General features: G+C 50.2%; 1 protein-coding gene across 2 annotated transcripts in view; it reads right to left on the bottom strand.

Moving 5' to 3' along the window:
• Nucleotides 1-21798, bottom strand: part of LOC144136410 (galactosylceramide sulfotransferase-like) — a 189637-nt gene that overhangs the window by 41892 nt on the left and 125947 nt on the right. For both annotated transcript variants that reach the window (XM_077668695.1, XM_077668696.1), the window contains exon 3: nt 8479-8586. In XM_077668695.1, the coding sequence (XP_077524821.1) occupies nt 8479-8517 (39 nt within the window). In that variant the 5' untranslated portion in view covers nt 8518-8586. The remainder of the gene's footprint in view (nt 1-8478; nt 8587-21798) is intronic.

Genomic DNA, 21798 nt, shown 5'->3' with positions numbered 1-21798 from the left:
GTTATAGAATGAACAGTGTCAAGTTAGGATGTACTAGGACTTTTCGTGTGGTTGAAGCCATAGTCCATCCCGCAGGGAGCTGGGGAGAGAGCCATGCACAGATTTTCATTACTGGCACCATAAACTTTTACGCTCCAGCATCGCGATAACAATAAGAACTCGGGCAAAGGACTAAAAAACAGAAGAAAATTAGGCACTAAAAAGTGTGTGCACTACTAAGTCGACCGCACGACAAAGAATGAAAAAAAAAATACTTGCCGACTTCGCAGAAGCGCCTGCTCAACTGTTTACCCTTCGCGGTGTACTGCCTCGATAAAGGCCGAGCTCATTTGCACGAAAGAGTTTTATACGCCTCGAGAGGTTTGCTCGGTGCGGCTGCAGCAGCGCTTGCGCTTCATCGGTTTGGATGGCGTATGCTGCCCTTGTTTCCACTATAGTTACCGCGGCATACAAATGATACTGGACAGCGCCGATGTATATGCATAAAGGACGACGCTAAGGGAACGCTGAAAGAGAGAAAGGCAGCTACGTTGACTAGCGAGGAAACTGGAACTAACAAAATCCTGGCGAAAATTATCAGGAAAAAAAGGGACGTGGACTGGATACGTAATGCAGAGAGAAAAGAAACCACATGTTCCGTTAAGGTAACAAAACGGATTTACCTTAGATTTACCGCCAGACTATATATCTGCCAAGAAGGGACCACACTTTCAAAGTAAAAGAAATTGAATGCAACTGATTTACTAAAAAATGCCATTTTTCTCCAGAAACAATAAATGAATGGAATAAGTTGCCCCAGGAAGTTGTTTCAACAAAATCTATGAATCGTTTGCCGCGTTGCTGTAACTTTATGCTTCTGGTCGTTTGTATCAATTTATGCTGCTATGTATTTTCTGTGAGTATTTGTTTCTCTTCTTTCCCTGCCACTATGTCGTATGATTACGTTGTAACTCCCCCCCCCCCCCCCCCCCCCCCCCCCCGTAATTCCAAACAGGCGCTTTGAGTAATGTGATAAATAAATAAATAAACAAATAAAAGGGAAGGAAGATGCAGCCGGTGGCCGTCGACAGACGGGCGGGAACGTGAGAATAGGAAATTAGCTAGGATACGGGGGCGGCAGTTCGGCCCAGGACGCAAATAACAGGTCACTGGCAGAAAAAGCCTTTGTTCTGCAGCGGACATTACCACGCTGATGGTGGTGGTGATTCTATCATACTCGAACCCCCCCAGTTTGATTTGCTCGCATGTTTGGAACCGCGCGTGCTGTTTAGCCCCTTTGAAAGTTTTTTTTTTTTTGCCCACTTTCACTCACGTTTAGCAGGGAGGCCTGAAGGCAACGAAGGTAGTACAAGCACGCTTTTATGCGCAGCCCCAAGATTCTCGTAAAGCGCCAGAGGCAAGCAAGCCCCATAAATTATCTCATCAAAAGGCAGCTAGCCGGTCGTTTCCATCCGACGAATCGCGACAGGCGACGTGAAGCAGCGGCAGGAGGCAAAGAGAGAGAGAGAGAGACATAAACAAGAATAAAGAACAGCGCCTTCGGCCATCCGCGCTTGAAATAGGCTCCTAACGGCCTTATTACGCCTTCACATCGAAGAGAACCGGCCGCTCTCTTCCCCGTCTCCTCCGGCGCCAGTAAAGTTATCGAGGCGAATAGATGGTGGTGCGACCCGGATGCTCGACAGTGAAGTCTCTTTTAAACGCCTCCTTCTGGCTGATGTTTAAGGCGGAACAGGAGCGGGAGTCAAGACGTCGAAGAGGGCGAGAAGGACGGTGCTTTGGCGCATACAGCCCTTCGCAACACATCCCATAGATAGCCAGAAGGCACACTGGCATAAACGCGGACTCTCGCGCGTCGCGTTAACGCGGACTCTCGCCCGCGTTAATATCGGGGGACACATATGGCCCGCTCCGTCCCTCCCTCTCTGCTTCGCTGCCGTCAATACGAGCCAGCCCCGCAGAGCAATGGCGTCCTCCTGCCGGGAACTGCTCGGCCGCGCTGCAGCAGCCGGAGCGCGAACAATCGCCGCGCGAAGGCAGTGCCCTTCCGAGGCAATAACAATGCCCACGCACCAGAGGATGGAACAAAAAAAAAAAACACGTTACAGGGAGTTACTCTCTTTTTTCGCCACTGTTCCTGTTTTGTTCAAAACCATGCGCTCTCGGAGTTCCCCCTTTTTCCACCATCTGTTGTAATTTTATCGCAAAAAGAAGCGATAAAAAAAGGGGGATAAGAGAAAGAGTTACAGGGGCCGTCACCGCGCCCGTGTTTTCCCAAGTGCTTCACTGTGCAGGACATAAAGGAGCCGGGTGCGTCGAGTAAAGAAGAATGCGCAAGAAGAAAGGACGGAAAAGAAAAGAAAAATGGAAAGGCCCCTGGGACAGCACAGGAAGTGTTCGCAAGAGAGGGGAAAAGGGAGGCGGAGGGAGTGCGGTACGCATAACGAAGCCTGCTAGTGTCGCAGGAGAGAAAGCACGGGTTTGCTACATACTGCAGTGGTAGGCTTTGAAGGCGAGGCAAAAAAAAAAAGTGGCTGTTTTGAAGACGTCGTGTGTAACCATCACTTCCTCCCTCTCTCTCTCCCTCTTTCCTCCCCCTTCTCATACACTGCGAAGCGATCGAGAAATCCCAAACGGTTTCCAAAAGCGGGCAAATCGCCGTGCGCCATCACGACAAACTCAAGCACACGGACACAACACAAAAGCAGTAGCCAGCGACTCAGCCATGAAACGACCATAAAACAACAAGATAGGCTGCTGCTGGTGCCTCCGACTAAAACGGGACGAAGAGTTCAGAAGCGGAGAGAACTCGTTATAAAAAAAAGTTGCAGAAGGGACAGAGTCGTCGGTGGCGTCCTCGTCGTCAACGCGGCGCGCCGGGAGGAGGGCCCCCCGTGCGCCGTAGAGTCTGCTCATATCTCACTCCAGGAGGCGGCTAGCGCAACGACGCCGTTGTTTCGTTGATGATGCTGAGCACCTTTTATTTCTCCGGCGATGCCGCCGCGAATTTCGCGCCCGGTCGCCGCGCTATATCTTTTTCTGCTTTTCCTTTTTTTTTCTTTTTAACGACGCCCGCTTTTTTGCTTTCGTTCATCGGGCCAAGTTTTATGGCCGGTCTTTCGCTCGGGCGCGAAAAGAGGCGGCGGCACCGTCCGAACCAACGTCGACGCTCCGATATAAATTACCCCTCTCACACGTCACACGGCCGCCGGCATCGATACAAACGGCGTGCGCACGTAGTTCACTATCCCTTCCACCCCCCCGAACCCCTCTCCCTCTTCCTTACACTGTAGACACGCGCATACTACGCGTGGCGAGCTTCGGCCAATTCTTCGTCGTCAACAAAAACAAAAAAACGAGAAAAACATGAATAAATACAGGTGTGTACCCGTGCGAAGCTCGACGTTCGATATCGTTTTCGACACGGGGAAAGAAGACCGAAACCGCAAATAAAGAAATACAAAATATGCACGAAACAGAGACGAAAGCACATGGGAGAGATCTAGCCGTTCGATATATAGCGACGCCTGTCATCAGCGACGCGCTCGCTGCAGCGAGCAGGAGAGAAACGCGTCGGATTCGAAGCAAGCGAGGAACGTCGTGTTGACAGGCCATTACCGAGCTCCGTGCATCCGTTTTCCGCGGGCTCCCAGGCCGTCAAGGCAATGGGCGAGCACCGCGATGGTTATTGGCGGCCCCAGACCGAAGGCACGTTGGGAGATTCGGAACCGCATGCACAAAGGGCGAAGCCCGTCACGACTAGGCACGCGAAAACAGAAACAATGCGGGGACGGTGAGGAGAGGGCGGTTAGCGCAACGACGTGTTGGCAGCGCCCATATGGCTTTTTCCATCCCTTGATGCGATGTCGTTACCGATGAGGAGGGCCGATGTTGGTGAATTTGTGGATGAGTAAATGCCCGATTCTCTTTCTGCATAGTCCACGGTGTAAGTACTACGTGGCACAGGCGCGTAGGTAACAACTGTCTTCAATTTTATAACTGATTTTCACGCCTCAATGGCGAGCTTTTGTTCCAGGAAAAAAAAAATGCACAGGAGAGAAGTGTAAGTACGGATGTTGCTGTCCGCCGGAATTCAGGGAATACAAGGTTGGTAAGCGCAATTATCGTGAAGGCCAAAACTGAACTTGATGTATGAAGCAGATGTGTTGGTTTAGTTTTGATAATCGCAGGAAAAGGACTCTGCGTGAAATGAAAATGCCGCAATCACTTCCCTTTGTCTTTCTTTCAAAGATTCTTGGGAATTTAAAAATACCTTGTGTCATGGCGCTCTTTGGGCATATATGCCCTTGCACCATAAAAATCCATCATCATCAAAGACTGTCACTCTCCTTGAGCTTATTAAAGTCAACGCGTATGACTTGCACTAAAAAGCTGTCAACTTATTTTCCTGGTAACGTTTCGTTTTCAAGTGGACCCAGCTGTATATGTACCACGCGAGCTGTCAATTATTACATTTATTACGTAAATTCAATAAGTATCTACCGTTGTTATTTTAGCGGATACTTTCCACAACGTACCACGCGACTACTACTAATGCATTATTATTCTAGACGAACTACTCCGTGATGCTTGCTATAAAATTTCCGAAAGAGAATTTCTTCTTGTTGGTTTTCTCTGCGCCTTGGCAGCAGCATGACGAAAGGGGCTGCGAAAAAGAAAAGCATGCTCACAGAATTATCGAGGTTGGTACAAACTGTTAGTTTCCAAAGTCGTTCCGAAAGTCGTCAAGCTCGCGACTTCAATACAAGTTGATGGAGTGCATTAGATGTCCACTGCAGGAGTGCGATTTTAAAATAACGAGACTACGAAGCCACCTGTGATAAAAACTACTTGATGAACGCACAAAACGCACTTTCTGATCTTGTATAACGAACGTTTATGTGAATTATAACGAGAGCTCCTATTATAGGGCATGCATTCTATCGAGTCGTTCTTAATCTTTATCAAATAGTTAAGGGAGCTCCCGCGAAGCCCATCGGTTCTATCAAGGCTCTCTAGTGCTCCCCTTTCCTTTATTTTTTTCAGGTCCATGTAGATAACACTCTGCATTCAATTGAGCCAACACCGGATATCAGAAAAGAGCGCTAAGGGTGGACCTACAACTGCTTGGCTATGAAAGCAACGTAAAGAACAGAACCATCGCACGTATTTACAGTACAGTATCAGACATGTCGAGAGGTAAATGGTTCCCTTTTAATAACGGTGCATGCTTAGCAGTCTACCACTGCTCACAGATCACATGACGTCGGCACGAAAAGGATCCGGAAAGACAACAAAACGCGGCACACAAAGAGCTCTTGCGACGTTCGCGTGTAGTCGCCGGATGCCACGCAACGAAGAAGAAAGGACGGGAGGCTCTTGTGCGCGCTGCGGAAACGCGGCAGCGACCATTGCGTGACCCAGACAGTGGCCGGGCCTTGTATGTGCGTGTGTGTTTACCGTCCGTGCTCGGAGTCGTGATTGCCCCCCTTTGTATCTCGTCGCGGCGGCAAAAGGCGAGGCTTCTTCGCAGGATCGCTGCGACAGAACAGCGCTGCGGCGGGAACGAGCTCGTCGAAGAGGCGGCGCGTTGCGTGACCCGGAAACGTAACACGCTTGATCCACCGTGACTGGGATGCCGCGCGCGCTCGCCTCTAACGGGCAGAGAGGCGAGATGTGAAAGGATACCGTCGCACTGACGACCAGTGAAGTCCGCTTGTGTTTCCCGTCCTCAGCTAGTTGGTTCGTTACGAACATCAGCGCTGTATTTTCTGCCACTGCTCGCAATCTAACAGTGATTGTCTGCCGAACCAATATAACATCCTTTCAGGGTTATATTTTGTGTGATAATGATATCCTCAGTGTGATCTCGAGCTGAAGCTGAGAAATAAAAGCAAATCATGGTTATACGAACAAACAGGTTCTCTGCTGATTCCTGTTTCTTCACCATTTTACCTTTCACTGTATCATTTTTAATAAGGAAGAAACGCGGAAATGTACATGCAGTGATATATGGGTAGACATTACAGAAAGACCTACTTAGTCGAAATTATTACGGGGCCCTCCACTACATGTGGCGCTGCTCGTACTCCGCAGTGTTGGTTCGGCACGTTAAAAATCGATAAGTTAATAAAGGAACAATTGAACTTCTCTCAGTGCGCCTTCCAATACGCAACGACACCCCGGCCATATGTTCGTTGCAACTTGGCTTCGCTTAAGGGCGGTCTTATGTACTTCAGGTTTACGGCGTTTAACGTCCCAAACAGACTCAGGCTATGAGGGACGCCGTGGTGGAAGGCTCTGGAAAACTTCGACCACCTGTGGGTTTCTTAACGTGCACTGACATCGAACAGCACACGGCATTCTAGCATTTCGCCTCCATCGAAATGCGACCGCCACGGCCGGGATCCAACCCGCGTCTTTCGGACCAGCAGCCCAGCACCATAACCACTAAGCAACCGCGACGGCTTCCTATGTTCAGCAGAGTTGGTTGTTGGGCTAGTTGGTATTGCATGTTTGTTTGCAGTTTTTCTGCCCAACGGCACATGGCCAAAGAAGGGAAGAAACAAGCTTTACCATAAAAAATGTGCTAGAAAAAATTTCTAATGTAAAGCATTCCCAAACATCTCTGTTTTCGTCATGCTGTTCATTCTGCCACCCTGCCGAGACGTTTCTGCACCTAAAAAACATCCATCATCGTAGCTTCCATTTGGCGAGCTGCACAAGCTCAGAGCTGCTTACGTTATCGAGAAGAAGCGCCCGCTATAGTGATGTAAACGTTTAATCCAAGGCCTAGATTTCAATGGGTGGCGGCAGACATAATCCAGAATTGAAACCTAGTTCGAAATCGCTCCCCTCCCCACCCCCCCTCCCCCTAGAACGGAATACATCATAATCTTCAGAGTGCAGCCAGCGGCAGTGCTCACTAGGACACGGCCTCCTGATCACAATCTTGTCGCAACAACGCCATAAAGCGGCTCTAGCGAGCTGCGGCGCGTTGCCATTACGGGCTCCACAGGCCACCGGAAGGCCTGTGCCATGCGTCCTCGAAAGTGGGCACAGCGCGCCTATTGATTGCGCATCGACATTTCGAGGGGCCGCTTACTATACTTACGGTGCCTCTCGACTAACGACGCTGCCGCCGATACTCCGGCCGGCTGACATCGGTTTTCGATTAGCCGATTCGCTTAAGTGGCCGCGTCGTGGCCAGAATGCTGCTGGCCGGGGCTTTCGGACAGGCACCGCCGCCGCCGTCTAACAAGGAATCCTCAGAGGCAGCAGCAGCAGCTTGTTTTTGCGGCCACACAGAACAGCGAAAACAGTGGCGGCAGGTCACTGCGTATATGTTCCTCAAGCACCACGAAAATCTGTTCAAGAGGCTTTCCTATTACCCGCAGAAATGGCATGCTTTTCGTTTTCTTAACCTCGTTTCAAGGCCTATAAAGCAAATACAGTCCTTTTAGTCTTTATACTTGAATGCGTTGTTCCTTGAGCTCGCTATTTTGTGGTTTCTTCTTCCTGCACCCAACAGACAATTGTTTTCGACAAGCAGCTCCCTCGACAGCGGGAGCTCCAGCCTCAGTCCCGGCCCCTGTTTTCCTTACTACATATATCGATTTATTACATTTTTTTTTCACTAATAACCTAAGCTTTTTAACCTACCAGAGCCACTCGTGCCACTCATGATTTATGGCTCGCAAGCGATTCCGTCAGCTGTCCGCTCGACTACTGATCGAAAGCCCTCCGATTGTAAGGGGGATGCAGAATATCGTTAGTCTGTGCTTTTAACAGGCTCGCATCTGCCAGTGCACTACTGCGCAGGGGAGTAGGTAATCATGACATAATACAACGAACGGAAATTAGGCGCTAAGACAGCGCGATGACAAGTGTTCGCGAAGACAACGTGAAGGTCAATCATCGCAGGACTTGATAGTAACAGAGGGGCAGGCGGAAGTAGCAAAAAGCAAAAAAATAACCTAGGAGACAATTTTCACCTTTACTCTGGCTCTTCTGTCTCATTAATAGTGGCCTTTGCACGCTGTCTCACAATATGCAATGTTATGCGTGGTGAGGTTCCACTGTGCTCCGCATACATCGGGAAAGGTATCGATTTCACTCCAATATGCGTAGAATTAGACCCTGCACAGCATTGTGCACTCTCGCTGCCTTGTGTGCTAAGGCCTCAAGCCAGGAAAACTGCTCACACCTCGTAGTCATACCACTCGAAGCTTCCGTTATTCTCATATACACAAATACGCCTCCATGGGAGCAAAAAGGCAGTAAGATAAAGGACAGCTTACTCCCTATTTACTCCTTTATGATTAGAGTGTATGCGATTTCTTTTTTTTTTTGCGCCAGCAGGATAGACTGGGGCTTTGAGCAGCAACTCTTTGTTGCGCGGTTGTGCGAGTATCTCGAGAACAGCCTGCGTCGCCCGCCAAACACGAGCGCGACTAAAACCAGTGGAAAGTAGCGTACCTTGAGCAGTGCCTTGTAGTCGTGCGCTCTGCATGTCATGGCGGCCGCTGACTAGTCTCCTCGCAAACCGACTGCTGGAGGCATGAGTCTGGTCTCCTGGGCTGACAGCTGCGGGTAGAGAGAGAGGCGCAGCATTAGTCACTCAGACACCCAGTTCCAAGGAACACAAAAAAGTAAGGAAAAATAATTCACTGAAAACTGTAGCAAGATAGCGCTTGTACTGTTCATTTGTAAAATGAAAATGGTTTCAATTATTTCGGTAGTCTTATTTTTGACAGCAGAGAGAAAATTACAGCTTTCGGTACGCTAAAAAAAGCTGCAGCTGCGGCGCCTCTACCAATAAAACAAACTTTCCAAACTTCGAGCTCTCCTATTCTTTCGCGCATCGCCCCCGAGATTAGGGCGGCGAACTGCAGTTGACAAGTTTATTTTTATTTTTTTACGCCACATGCCTCCCAGGCAACAGGCTCTTTCGCGTCCGCAGATTCATCCTATCTCACTTGTATTATCATCGACAAGACAAGCCTCTCTCATGGTAGGAATACTTCCGTTATTTCAGAGGATGTTTCACAAATGCCCGTTTTTTAATGCGCACGCGTGCACTATTCGAGCAAGGACACCTATATAGTTTACTGCAACACCAAACATGAAGTATCTTGCTTGCATGTGCACCCTGAAATTGCTTACTACCTCCCAACACTGCTCTCACCGTACAAGTGGCATTGTCTTTGGAAAGAGGGCATTTCATTTGAGCGTAACAACACTGAATTCAGCCAGTTAAGTAAAAAGTTGAGGAGCAGGTGATGAAAACTTATTGAGCTCCCCCTTAAAACGTTCTTCCCTGTTCACTTTCATCAAACCACGAAACATTTACCAGCTACTAAAGCGGGACAACTACTGCGCCCGCCGCGGGCGAATTCATTCCACGAAGATTCCGAACTCAGAAGCGCTGCTTTCAGTCGACTTCGTTCAGGAGCGCCGTAAAGCACCCGCCATCGCATAGTGGCAGATACGAGTCCACACTCGGGGCTGCGTTGCCGGCAAAGATAGAAGCCACAGAAAGCGTTGCGAGACAACTTTCACGCTGTAACTTATGACAAAGACCATTTTGCGAGGCGAAGCAGGGGAAACTATAATCTCACGCGCACTGTGAAGAGGAGCGGCGCCTCTTAATGCGGCTATTTACTTTCAGCGATCTCCCTTGCACATCGGCGAGAGAGCGGAGACGAAGCATGCCATTTCCATTTCAAGAAGCTATCTGGTCTGGATATTATTGGCCCTTAGCGCAGGACGGCAGGCAATCATGGTCAGAGCAGAATACGCAGGAATTGCGCCTCCGAGATGGGAAATATTAGACGCGAGGACGTAGCCTCGAACGATAGCGGACCCGGGTGATCGCAGACCCGAGGGCAGAAGGAAAAATGAGGTAAACGATCCTGGACATACGAGCGGATTCATAAAATGTGCGCTTCCGGAGAAGAATTGCCAGGCACAACGAAATAACGATAAATGATAGAATTACTGAACAATAAGTTTTCTGGGAAGCGCTTTGAAAACATGCGAGTTTCGAGATCACAAGAATAAAAGTTATTATTAGGATCAATAGTCCACAATGCTGTTTCGACGCTTCAGACAAGAAGCCGCCGCGGTGGCTGAGTGGTTATGGCGATCGGCTGCTGGCCCGAAAGACGCGAGTTCGATCCCGGCCGCGGCGGTCGAATTTCGATGGAGGCGAAATTCTAGAGGCCCGTGTACTGTGCGATGTCAGTGCACGTTAAAGAACCCCAAGTGGTCGAAATTTCCGGAGCCCTTCACTACGGCGTCCCTCATAGCCTGAGTCGCTTTGGGACGATTAAACCCCCATAAACCATCAACCATAAAGCTTCAGAAAAGAGACAGCAGTGAAAAACTGCCTAAGCTGTTGATTGTCTTCACGAAAGCGATCGCAAGGAAATTGTGAACGGGGGCGAGTTTCGCGCAAGGTAAGGCTAATCCGTCACAAAAGTCGCACCTCTTTGCCGCTATAAGACGCAAGCGTGAGTGTCGTCTTTGGCGTCGGTGCGACGATTGCGTCGAACAGCAGATGGTGCTTCACAGTGTTGTCAGCAGTTTGGAGAGGCCTGTCCAGCGCTTGCTGCACAGCCATCCATATTTAATAACGAAAGCAAGTAAACGTGTACTAAAGAAAACTATCACCAAGCCGAATTTTAGTATCTGAGTTAACTTCGACTGCAAATGTTAGAAGCAGGATGGGAGACTGCCACGGAGATTACGAACTGAGGCGCTAGAAATGTGAAACCAATGGGCAGAACGGATGCAGGTACAACCGTGGTCCAAAATGAAAAAAAAATTAGTAGGGGTTTAACGTAGTTAAGCCGGGTAGACGTGCGAAAGCAGGAGTTCATTCTTCAATTGAAGGGAACACTCAAGCTCCACCTTAAGGGTATGATGCGTTATCTTTAGTGGGTCATGTCCACATGTGGAGAGTTGACCATTCTCTACTCAACAGTCACAGATAGCTGCAAGTCCTCATACCACTATCAGCGTACTGACGCAGTGGTTAAGCTAATACGTCACTGCACTGGCAGGTGGCTGTTTCTAGCAATGTTGATTGCGAGTCCAGGTCAGTCTGATTGTCTGGATAATTGTTATCACGTGGTTCGCCACACGGTTGGTCACGTGGTGCGGTGCGACCACGGCGGGAATGCGAGCACGGCCAGACTGCGAGTTCGTAGCCAATAGTGCTGTCGCACAAAAACACCCCTTTTGAATTGCGCGTGTGTCGCAGTTGACACCGACGTCGACGCTGTGTGTTAACGCGACAATTCACTCGAGCTCAATAACAAATGGTAAACAGGCAAGCACCAACTAAAATAAATCAACCAGCGGTTACCCCAAGGAGAAGACGAGTGATCAGCTCAAGCTGGTTCGCGAAATAACGCAGCGATGGCGCCAAACATAACAGCACTACGATTATGCTTGTTTATTCAAAGAGCTAAAATGGGTCGTCTAAGCTTTGAGAAATGTGCGAGCACGAACATGCGGACCTGTGCGCGCGCAGTCACTCTGCCCTCGCGCCACCACGTGTCCTCTCACTCTCTGCGCATTCCTCTTTCAGCTCTTCCTCTCTCTCTTCCTCCTCGCCATCTGTTGCTAACGGGACGACGACTACGCGAAACCGGGAATGGTCTTGCGCAAGTTAACCACAGAAACATTTCGGCCACGCGTCCGTTTATACACATTCACATGCCACCCAAGCGAGAAAACTATCCAAGGACACTGATGTCACTACCGAAAGGCACGAAGAGAGCAGTTCGGAAAGAAAGCAAGGCTTCGGACAGAGTTCAGAAGCGTCCACGCGTGCCGAGAAATTATGAAAAAAAAGAGCTAAGAGAAATGGAGAAGAAAAAAGAACGATAGCATCACAATATCGACCGGTACGTTTGTCGCGTTTCCTTCGATCGCTTTTACTGGAGGTTCCTGGAAAGCGTTGTTGCTAAACGACGGCAGGGCGTCTCCTGAACAAAACTCGTTCTCATCAATGCGCTGACATCCGTACCGCGCGAAACCATGTGCCAGTCACCGTGCATAACGCCAGCAAGATGAAGGCGTAGGATAAGTTTCGGCAAGCCGAGATGCGAAGGTCGGCTCTGGTAGATATAATGATTTGAACTGCCGACGTTGGACCGTGATTCTGTTTCTTCTGGTCCCTGGGCACCTTTACGCAGCCCGCCGAGTTTTACAACTGCTGCTCGTGTGCCTTACGACTTGCGAATACGAGTCTCAAAACTTGTATATTACACGGAATTCTCCCCAGGTTTCTCCTTTCATAGCACTATTTTTCAGCTAGATGAAGCGTATCGTGAGGAAATACTTTTTTTTTTCGCGTGTGTTTTTTTATGTGCACACGGAACTGGGGTTCGTACAGAACTGCTAGCAATACTCGTTTTTAGAATGAGCCTGACAACCCAACACAGGCAAAACGTGGTCAGCGGCTTTGCTTTATTTTAATGCACATTCTTCCATTGCTAAGACTCGCCGTGCGGAAACCATCAACCATCCCAGAGCTGTCGAAGGACAGCATGTGCAAATACAGTTAGACGTGGTTTTTCTTTTTCTTCTGACACAACACGGATACGAAGCAGAAAGTAAAAAAAAAGAGAAATGAAGAGAGAGAGAGAGAGATAGATAGATAGATAGAGAGAGAGAGAGAGAGAGAGAGAGAGAAGCCGAGAAGAAATAAAACGAAATAAGCGATAACAAGAAGCGCCGAAGATCACCGCACAAGCAGTTCTTAAAAGCATGCGCCCTCTCCACTCAAACAGCCAGAAGCCGTTCTCAGGAACTATGCGCCCAGCCTATAAAAGGCCCCGAAACTGCAATAGAGAGCAAACACGGGAGGCAAACACACGAGCCGAGCAGGCAGGCAAACAACAATGCATGCCCGGAGGGAAGGAGGAGGGGGGTGGCTACGGTCGCGAAATTCGGTTGGAGAATGAAGAAATCTTGCACGCACAAGCGCACTCCGCAGGAACGGCCGGGACTTCGGGGGAAGTTACGCCGGCATCTTCCGAGAAAAATCCCAGATGGAGAAAGGAAAGCGGACACTGCGCGGGCTGAGCACACAAAGCGTAGCGAGGAGGAGTGTCGAGGGCCGAGAAATCCGCGCGGCGCGGCATTTTGAAAAGCGAGGCGCTTACTGCGCTCTTTCGCGCAGTGTATAGGTATATAGTTTCGTGCAGACTCTCTATCCGAACAGAAAGTGAGAGAACGGACGATCGCTATAGAGAGCGACATAACGCAGCAGAGCGATGCGCGGACTCTTATTACTCGCGAGCTTTAGATATTAGGAAATTCCCTATGCATTCGCGGCACGTATCGAAATTGATTTTTGTTTGCCTGTCTTCAGCACAGATAAAAAAAAAAAGACTCGCACCGTGGCCGAAGACTTATTCCAGAAGAACGTTTCAGCGCGCCCGTCCCCTTGTCTGCTTGTTTAATTATCTCAGTTTGAACTTTTTTCTTGCACATAGTGCGGTGGCTGTGCGGTCGCAGCGTTCAACTGCACGGCTCATGGTCGTGGGTTGGAACCCCGATTGCGGTGGTCGTATGAAAAAAAAAGCTCGGCAAAGCAAACACAAAGAATGAGCAGCGAGAACCGAATGCAACTGTTTTCTAGCAAAAGCAGTTGGCAGACCATGAAGAACGCGACTGAACAATGGTGGTATTTTTCTGCCGATCCATGTAGTCAGTTTTCCAACTTAACCAACAACCAGACAGCCAGCAACTACTCCAGAAAAAAAAAATGCTGGACATAACAAAGTAGGTCCATACGTATGGAAATGCCGGAGAATTTGTCAGTTCTCGTATTACACTTCCAGTACGGAAGGCAGCCTGTCTTATCGTCCAGGAGTACCCCCGTGTGCATTATGCGAGAGAACAAAGTATGTGTATTCAAGTATTGATAATTTCGTAATTACGTGTAACAAGCAGTTTTATTTTTTATTTTCAACTAGTTTTCTGCTTGGCGTATAACATTCAAGAGTCATTCTCAACTTTAGAGCAGAACACACCAGAAAATTCGCACTTTTGCGCAAAATGCTGGTCCTCTTTGATACTGCTCACAAACGTACACCTCCCCCCCCCCCCCCCCCCGATCTCTTTTTCTTTTCTTTCCCTCTCCATTCACCGCGCACAGCGTGGGCAAGAACCTTTCGAACGTGACTTCCGCTGTTAGCGGCGCTTCGCACGGCGGTGCTGTCAGCGTCGGGCCTCCGCGCACGTTAATTACGTTAAAGACTTCACCGGCGCCAATTACACCTTTAGCGCGCCGTTCGCACTTATTAGAGGCCCCCATAAAGCAAGCTCTCCTGCTCATCTCCCGAGCTCCACACCGGTCCCTTCGTTTCTTTGCCGTCAGCCCCGTCTACACATTTTTCATTCAGTGCGGAGTACCGAGCCCTCTGATGCTTTTAGGATATTATGTGCTTATTTTTCTGACTACTTGGGAGTCTCCTATGCTTGTTAGCCGTTTATGATATGGCCGGCTCGTTAGCACCACACAAGGAAAAGGGAGCACGTTGAAATGAAGGATTCCCTAGACGTACAAGATCTGCGATATAAAACGTAAAAAAAAAACCGCCGTAAGACGGCACGTGGAATGTTGGAAGTATTTAATGTTAGAAAGAGGGGAGGTAGATGCCTTAGTGATACGTCTGTGAAGCTCTTGAAGGCAGAAATAAAGTTTCTGTAACGTTTTTCGTTAACTTTTTGGTTACCGTGTCATTGTACAATATTCCGCATTGAGCATATTTTATAGTATCCGTATATATTTGCTCTCCTGGGCGCAAATAACAGATGGCAGTAGCACTTATCCTGTGTCTTTCTCAGCCTTTTCGCGCTGTTATTTCTTCCAGAAGCTCGAATTAAGAGCAGATAATAAAAGGAGATGATAATAAAAGCAAAGCCGTATGCCACGTATACTGTACCGAGCCCAATAACGTTCCCATAGAGGTCCTTGCGACTAGCGCCGTTATCGTAATATGCTGCCACTACGATTTCTTGGTGCCGTTTTGCGATGGCATGCAGTTGCCTAAGCACGCGGTTGCGACGCAGTGGCGTGGACAGTTTTCTTTTAGATCAGATGAGAGAAAATCGATAATTTCGATGAATCAATAAACAGATAGGTGGTACCCCTTCTCTCAACCCTGCGCAAAGAAAAAACAACAACTAGTCTATTGCACTGGGCGCGTACGGGAGAGGAGTGCGAAAACTGGGTATCAAAGGCACGCATTCAAAAATGTTGAACGCGAGGACACGATGCATACCGCAAGATTACATAAACGATCAGAATTGCAAATGAAAAAAAAAATCCAGTTTCTTTGAAAAAGACAACAGGACAAGAAAAAGAAGAAGAAAGGGCCAGCTATAGGGATTAATAATGACACGAGAGCAAAATAATAAACGCAGCATCCCGGTCTCGAATCTTCGAAGACAGCCGCCGCCCGGACAAAATTATTCTCCACAATTTCGAGAACGCATCAAGGCCGCCATAATGCGCGCAAGCCGAGACAGTCCCGGTGCGGGGCCGGCCGGATCGCATTGTCGTCGGAGATTCGAAATGGAATTCTAAGCGCAGCGCCACGCTACGGCGCTCACGCAAATCCAGAGAGGCACGACGGCCTTCTCCTGTATTAACGAAGCTATTGGACAGAGGAAGTCTGTTTTCCGCCGCACAGCTCTCCCCTCCACCCCACAAGAGGCGTGCGACTGCGCAGTACGCAAAATATTGAAAATCAAACAATAAGCGGTCGTCGAATTTCCAAAAGTCCTCTCCACCACCCTTTCTCTTGGATGCGCGTAAAACAGCGAGGATAATGGAAAAAGAATCCGAAACCCGATGTCGGTGCACGGCATAGAGCTGTTCCACGGTTCCCTCGAGATAGTGCGTTTTCTCATTTATTCCGAGAGTCCGGGCAGCACAGTTCGCGTCGCAAGAGCAAGAAGGAGAGAAAAAGGGAGCAACAAAAAATCCCGACAGAAAATTGCTCTTCGCGCTGAGCGCACGAAACAGCTGCACGCAAGTTATAATTTAAAGAAAATCTCTAAAGTGTTCTTAATAAATTAGAAGCTTAAACTCGATCCTCAAACTCCGCACAGCGTTACTTCAGTTGAACACAATACAAAATGGGAGACTGCCCAAGCCATGAGGCTGTGTGTGTTTTGGCAGCCGTTAAAGATTGTCAGACGAATACTGGAACAGTGCGGAGGAAAAACGCTAAGGCGCCCGTGTGCTGTGCGATGTCAGTGCACGTTAAAGATCCCCAGGTGGTCGAAATTATTCCGGAGCCCTCCACTACGGCACCTCTTTCTTCCTTTCTTCTTTCACTCCCTCCTTTATCCCTTCCCTTACGGCGCGGTTCAGGTGTCCAACGATATATGAGACAGATACTGCGCCATTTCCTTTCCCCTAAAATACCAATTAGAATTAGTGCATCGCCGCACTACACACGTTGCAAACATTTAGACGCCCGCTTCGACGCGGCATGAGCCGCAAAAGGCTCATGCCTTCATGGACCTGCTATGAAGCCAGAGCCATGGGTCCTTCGTGGGAACCGAGAGCGGCGGAGAAGCGCGCCGCGGCTGCTCGGCTGAGGAACGCAGGCGTTCGCGAGAGCGAATCAGTGGACCATGTGGAGAGGCGACAGCGTGATCCGACGCTGAATGTGAAGAACGGCGAGCACATGCGACTAAAGCGCAAAGCGGACTCGGAACGGGAAGCTGAGGCAAAGCGTGCCAAGAGTGAGGCCGAAGAAACTCGGCGCAAGGCACAACTTCAGGCAACGACGATCATCTTGCAGCGGGCAAACCATGCAGCAAACCGCTCGAAACAACGCGAGATTTAAACCAAGAAATTGAATTATCGTTGGTGTGCATTATATGCCTATATGCCATCGTGTTCCGCGGTGGGACGGGTGCTCAGCGTCTTTAGAATTTTTTAACTACGGACTTGCAATTTTCAAATCTCCACATATAAAGCGGAAGCAAAACACGGAATATGCCTCAGGTTATCCCACAGTTCTGGGAGACTTCCATCGCACAGTACACGTAGAAACTCTGTTATCGGACCCACTGAGCACTCGGGTCCACACACCAGTTGTAGAACCGGCCCTTACACAAGTAGCTTCGCCATCTAGCGATTTCGTGAGATACGTCGGCGTGGCGAGTCCCACTACCTCGGTTTCACTGGGTGAAACAAATTATGAGACCCTGAATCTTTACGCCTCTCAGCAAAGAGCCCGTGAGTGGTGAGCCAACTGTCGACTCTACCTAGTGTCGCCGACTAACGTCCACCGACTAGGTGCGCGGTTTCGTTGCGCGTATTCGAGAAAGTCCCGGATGTGCAGCGCAGATTAATTAAAACAGGGAAGAAATGACATCACTATCGCGACATCGGGGATAATAACCTAAAGCTCAACTACCTGTGGCGCCATACTGAAATATACCAGCAGTTGACCATAGTAAGACTTACAGGGTATAACTCAATTCTCCAACGTTCAACTTGTGGAAATATGGGGGAGGGGGGGGGGGAACAGCCCCCCCCCCCCCCTACCGCACTCCCACTCGGCGGATGCAGCGTTCCTGCTCGCTAACCGCGGAGGGGTTCGTGCTCGAGGAAAACAAAGGGAGGGGACGACAAAGCGTTAACACTCATATGCTATTTATTACACTTGCAATTAATACACAGATCAGGCCAGATAGTCACCAAACATCAACGAGGCATTCCTCGGAAATAGAAGGCTACTTAAGAAGGACTTCCGACTTACCGGCTGGGGCAGGGGCGCGACTTCGGAGGTATCGGCGGCGAACGTTTGTATGCACCGACAATGGCGGCCGGGTTTTCCCGTGCGCGCCGCATTCTTGGGGCACAGCCATTCCCTAGCATTTGCTGGGGAAGGTGCCGAGAGCGCGCGTTTGCTGCGCCCACTTTGCTGCCTGGAACCAGAAATCCAAAGGCAAGGCACAACGGATCTCCGTGCGCCTGCCGTGGAAGGTGACGAGAGCGTGCGGCTGTAACCGCTCGTGACGCTGGCCGGATCCCGAAGAGCCTCTGTCCGGTCCCGCAGAATTCCGCGTAACCTACGAGGTGGCGCTCCCGTCGCTGTTTCCCCTTCCCCCATGAGGGACACTTCCCTCCTCGCCCAGCCGGTGCTATCCTGACGCACGGTGGTGAATATGGGCCGCGTCGAAATGGAGGGGGAAACAGATTTCCACGAACTGCAACGCTATCGGCCACTACTAATATTACGAGATTTAGCTCGCTCCAAAATTACGTGAGAGATGCGCGCAGCTGCGCAAGCACGCCGTTGGTGACTGTAGATTTCAAGGCAACGCAGTCTCGCCTGGTCACACAACTTCAACTTCTCAATCACGACACCACACGTCCCGCACAAAAGGAAATCACCCATTGAAAAGCCGTAACTGAGATGTCTTGAATCGTATCCGTCTCTTCCCTTAACTCTTGCGAACAACGAAAGTGAAATGAGGAAAACAAGATGGCGTCGGCAATTCGAACTTTGGCGCTAGAATGGGTTCTTTCGTCACGCAGAAGCCCGGAATAATAATGCGCGCCAGTTTCCGTCCCTTCGCGCGCAAAAATCTCGCCACGGTGAAAAGCACTTTGTCTCACTGAAATCTCCCGAGATCCTGCTCTCTTTCTCTCGCGGAAATCTCGCTCGCGCGCGAAGGCCTTCGCTCACGGGCCATTTAGTCCCAAGTCGGTCGGACACGCAAACGACCCGCCCCGAAACAGCGGAGGCCGACTGGGTTTGCACGGCTGCCGATATCACTCTGCCTGCGCCCGGAATCCCGGGCGCGCGGTGGGGGGCGGTTCAAATTGCAACTGCGTGATTTTCGTTCAGCGAGCGGCGGTGCGCTTTAGCGAGCAACTCGATCGTGCTATTTGCCAAGCGGCGACTGAAGCGTGAACTCCGCATCTAGTGTTTCTCTCTCGCAAGGGCGGGCTCTATTTTCCCGCCGTTTCTTTTCTCTTTTTACGCGCAACGGCACACAAAGCGCGCGCCGTGAAATTCGATAGCGCTCGCTGCAAAGCATGCACACGCTGTCGCTCGTCTATTCGGCCTGAGGCTCTCGCTCCGTTAAATAAAGCTCTCGTAATATTTATCGAAGAGGCTCGGAAACTGCGTCGTTAAGTGTGCATCTAATGCGAGGACGCGGCCAATGGGGAAGACGCAAATGCTACGAACCGAACAAGAGATAACCACGCCGACGAAACACAGATAGCTCTGTGTGCGTTGCTTTTTTTTATTTTTGCAGCCTGTGTCGTAAACTCGGCCGCAGCTCGGCGCTTAACGCGGCTAAGAACGAACACGGTCAAAAGCAGAGACGAAGGAAGAAAGAAGAAGAAGAGTATAAACTTTGACCAGAAGACGTCTGCGAAACGCAGGCGGTGGGCGGAAGCAGTTCATTAGGAAGCGCCGCCACGCCCTTGCACCACGACGAGCCTGCACGCGGCAGCGTTCAAATTACGTTTCCAAGATTTACGAGAAAGGCCTCTCGCCGCACAAATGCGCGCAGCGTGGCCGAAGTTGCGGGACTTGTCAGCCAGTCAAGGGCCGCCGGAGCTCGCAATACTTCATGGTTGCGGTTAGTTCGAATGCAGCAACGATTCGCTACCAAACAAGGGATTGGGAGGGGGAGGGGGTTGAAGGAGGGGTCCGATGATACGGCGTCCAAATCAGACAGCGCCTTCGTGAACCACGGCGCTGTTCGGTTTCATTATTTTCTACTGACAGCCCATGACTGCTCGCAGGCGCGCCTAGTACGCACAAACAAACAAACAAACAGTGCGGCCGCCGCCAAAGCCTCGGTCCAAGCATACAGTGTGCAGCATTGATCGCTCTTGCACGACGTCTCGTCGTTTCGATTTGCTGCCCAGTTTGCGCCCCAGTATTTTTGCGCCACCACGCATGGCGTGGTGAAAAAAACGGGAAGCCGTGGACCGCTGAGAGGAAGAGAGGCCGGGGAGAGGGGAACAACCGGAGTGAGGAGCTTTAAAAGCCGGGGACGACACGTGAACGGTGTACATATAGGCGCGAGCGCGCAAGCAGCCGTCTCGTCCGCCGTTTCCATCCCCCCCTCCCCCCCCCCCCCCCTCAAATTGGCTGGCGGCGAGCCATGATGCAATCCCGACGCGGGAATCAACCGCGTGCCCGGAATAATTAGAGCGGCGCCCGTGGCGTTGCGCTAGGCGCCGCGGTGCGCGCTAGACCACCTCCACGCACTCGCTGCTAGGCAGCCATTCCATGCAGCTCCCCGACGCTGTTTGTTTCCTTTTGTCCCTCTCACTCTCTCTGCTACCAGTGGCGGCGCCACTGCCTATTTCATTATCGGCAGCTTTCGCGTGCAAAATAAAGGACGTCGTTGCTATCCAACATGCGGAAGATTTCATTTAGGATATCGTGGCCGCCGCCATATTCGGTGGCTTTACGCTAGCACTGACATCGTATATACAGACGTAATTAAGCACCGCGGTTGAGTCGCCATGAGCCTTTTCTGTCACAGCAAATTGTGTCGCCTAGCGCGTTTTCTGTACTGTTTGCGGATTATGCGGAACGTAGACGTTTAGTTGTGAGCGCCTAGATGGACAGTGTACGCTCTGTACATAAAATTGAACTGTGCGGTTTACCGTTCTGAGGCGACACATACCGGACGTTAGGGACGCCGTAGCGGACAACTCCGGGTTAATTTAGACCACCTGAGCTCATTTAACGTGTGCTGCCATCGCACAGCAAAATTGCAATTTTGTAATTCGTCGACGTCGAGGAACGACCTCCATGGCGGGTGTTCAAGAACCATCAAACGTCGATGTTCAAGAACCATCAAAAATGCCCTAATGCCTCACTTCCCAGCATTTCACGCACGCGTTGAAAACTACCCGGCGTTTCCTTGCGGCAGCATGCACGCGAAGGATAACACTTTTTTTTTTGTCGCGACAGAGTTAAGGCGATTGCACATAGGGAAAGAACGGCGCCGTCCCGACGGCGTCGTTGTGTCGAGAAACCCACGTCACGCGTGTCGTCTCGTGTGGATGTCTGGAATGAAAATGATTGAAAATAGGACTTTTAATGTGAATTCCAGGTCGGCGCATGTCTCAAACGACTCAAGTTTACAAAGCAATTCATTTTACGTTTAGAAACATTGCCAGAAAAATTGAGTCGAGATTCGAACCCACGACTTTTGGGTCGCCAGGCAAGCAGGCTCGTTATCGCTAGGTCACGTAGGCACGTTGACTTGGCTAAGGTACAAGGGGGGGGGGGGGAGGATGCAAGCTACATTTCGGACAAAGAAAAGCGGTCGACAACCATACAGGGCTTTCTCACGAGCCGCACAAACAAGGGGAGACGACAGGCATAACGGCGAAAGATTAGGCTTAGCGACTGGACCACTTGTGTTTGCCTACGCCTCGCCTGCATCCGACGCGCTTTCTTCGCCGTGGTATATACTAAATGCGCCGTCGCGAAAGGCAAACACCGCAGAGCATGGATTATAAGGAAAAGCAAACTAGACGGGGGATCGCACAAAGCAAAGCCTTTCACGGCCAGCGGCGCAACGTCTTCGCAGCCTCAGCCGCGGTGCGCCAGCACGCTTCCCCGCTGTCCACGCCAGCCGCCGCGTTTCGCCACCCCCTCCCGCGCCTGCCATGTTTTAAGCAGGGTCGTAAAATACGACCACGGTGAAAATTCATGAAAAGAGAAAAAAAAAACAGCCTCAAGTTCCCCCTCGAAGCACGTCCAAAAC

Source organism: Amblyomma americanum, chromosome 6, assembly GCF_052857255.1.
Source record: "Amblyomma americanum isolate KBUSLIRL-KWMA chromosome 6, ASM5285725v1, whole genome shotgun sequence".
In the NCBI taxonomy this organism is placed as follows: domain Eukaryota; kingdom Metazoa; phylum Arthropoda; class Arachnida; order Ixodida; family Ixodidae; genus Amblyomma; species Amblyomma americanum.
The sequence above is the reverse complement of the archived record's forward strand: the minus strand, read 5'-3'. Positions and strand labels throughout refer to the sequence as shown.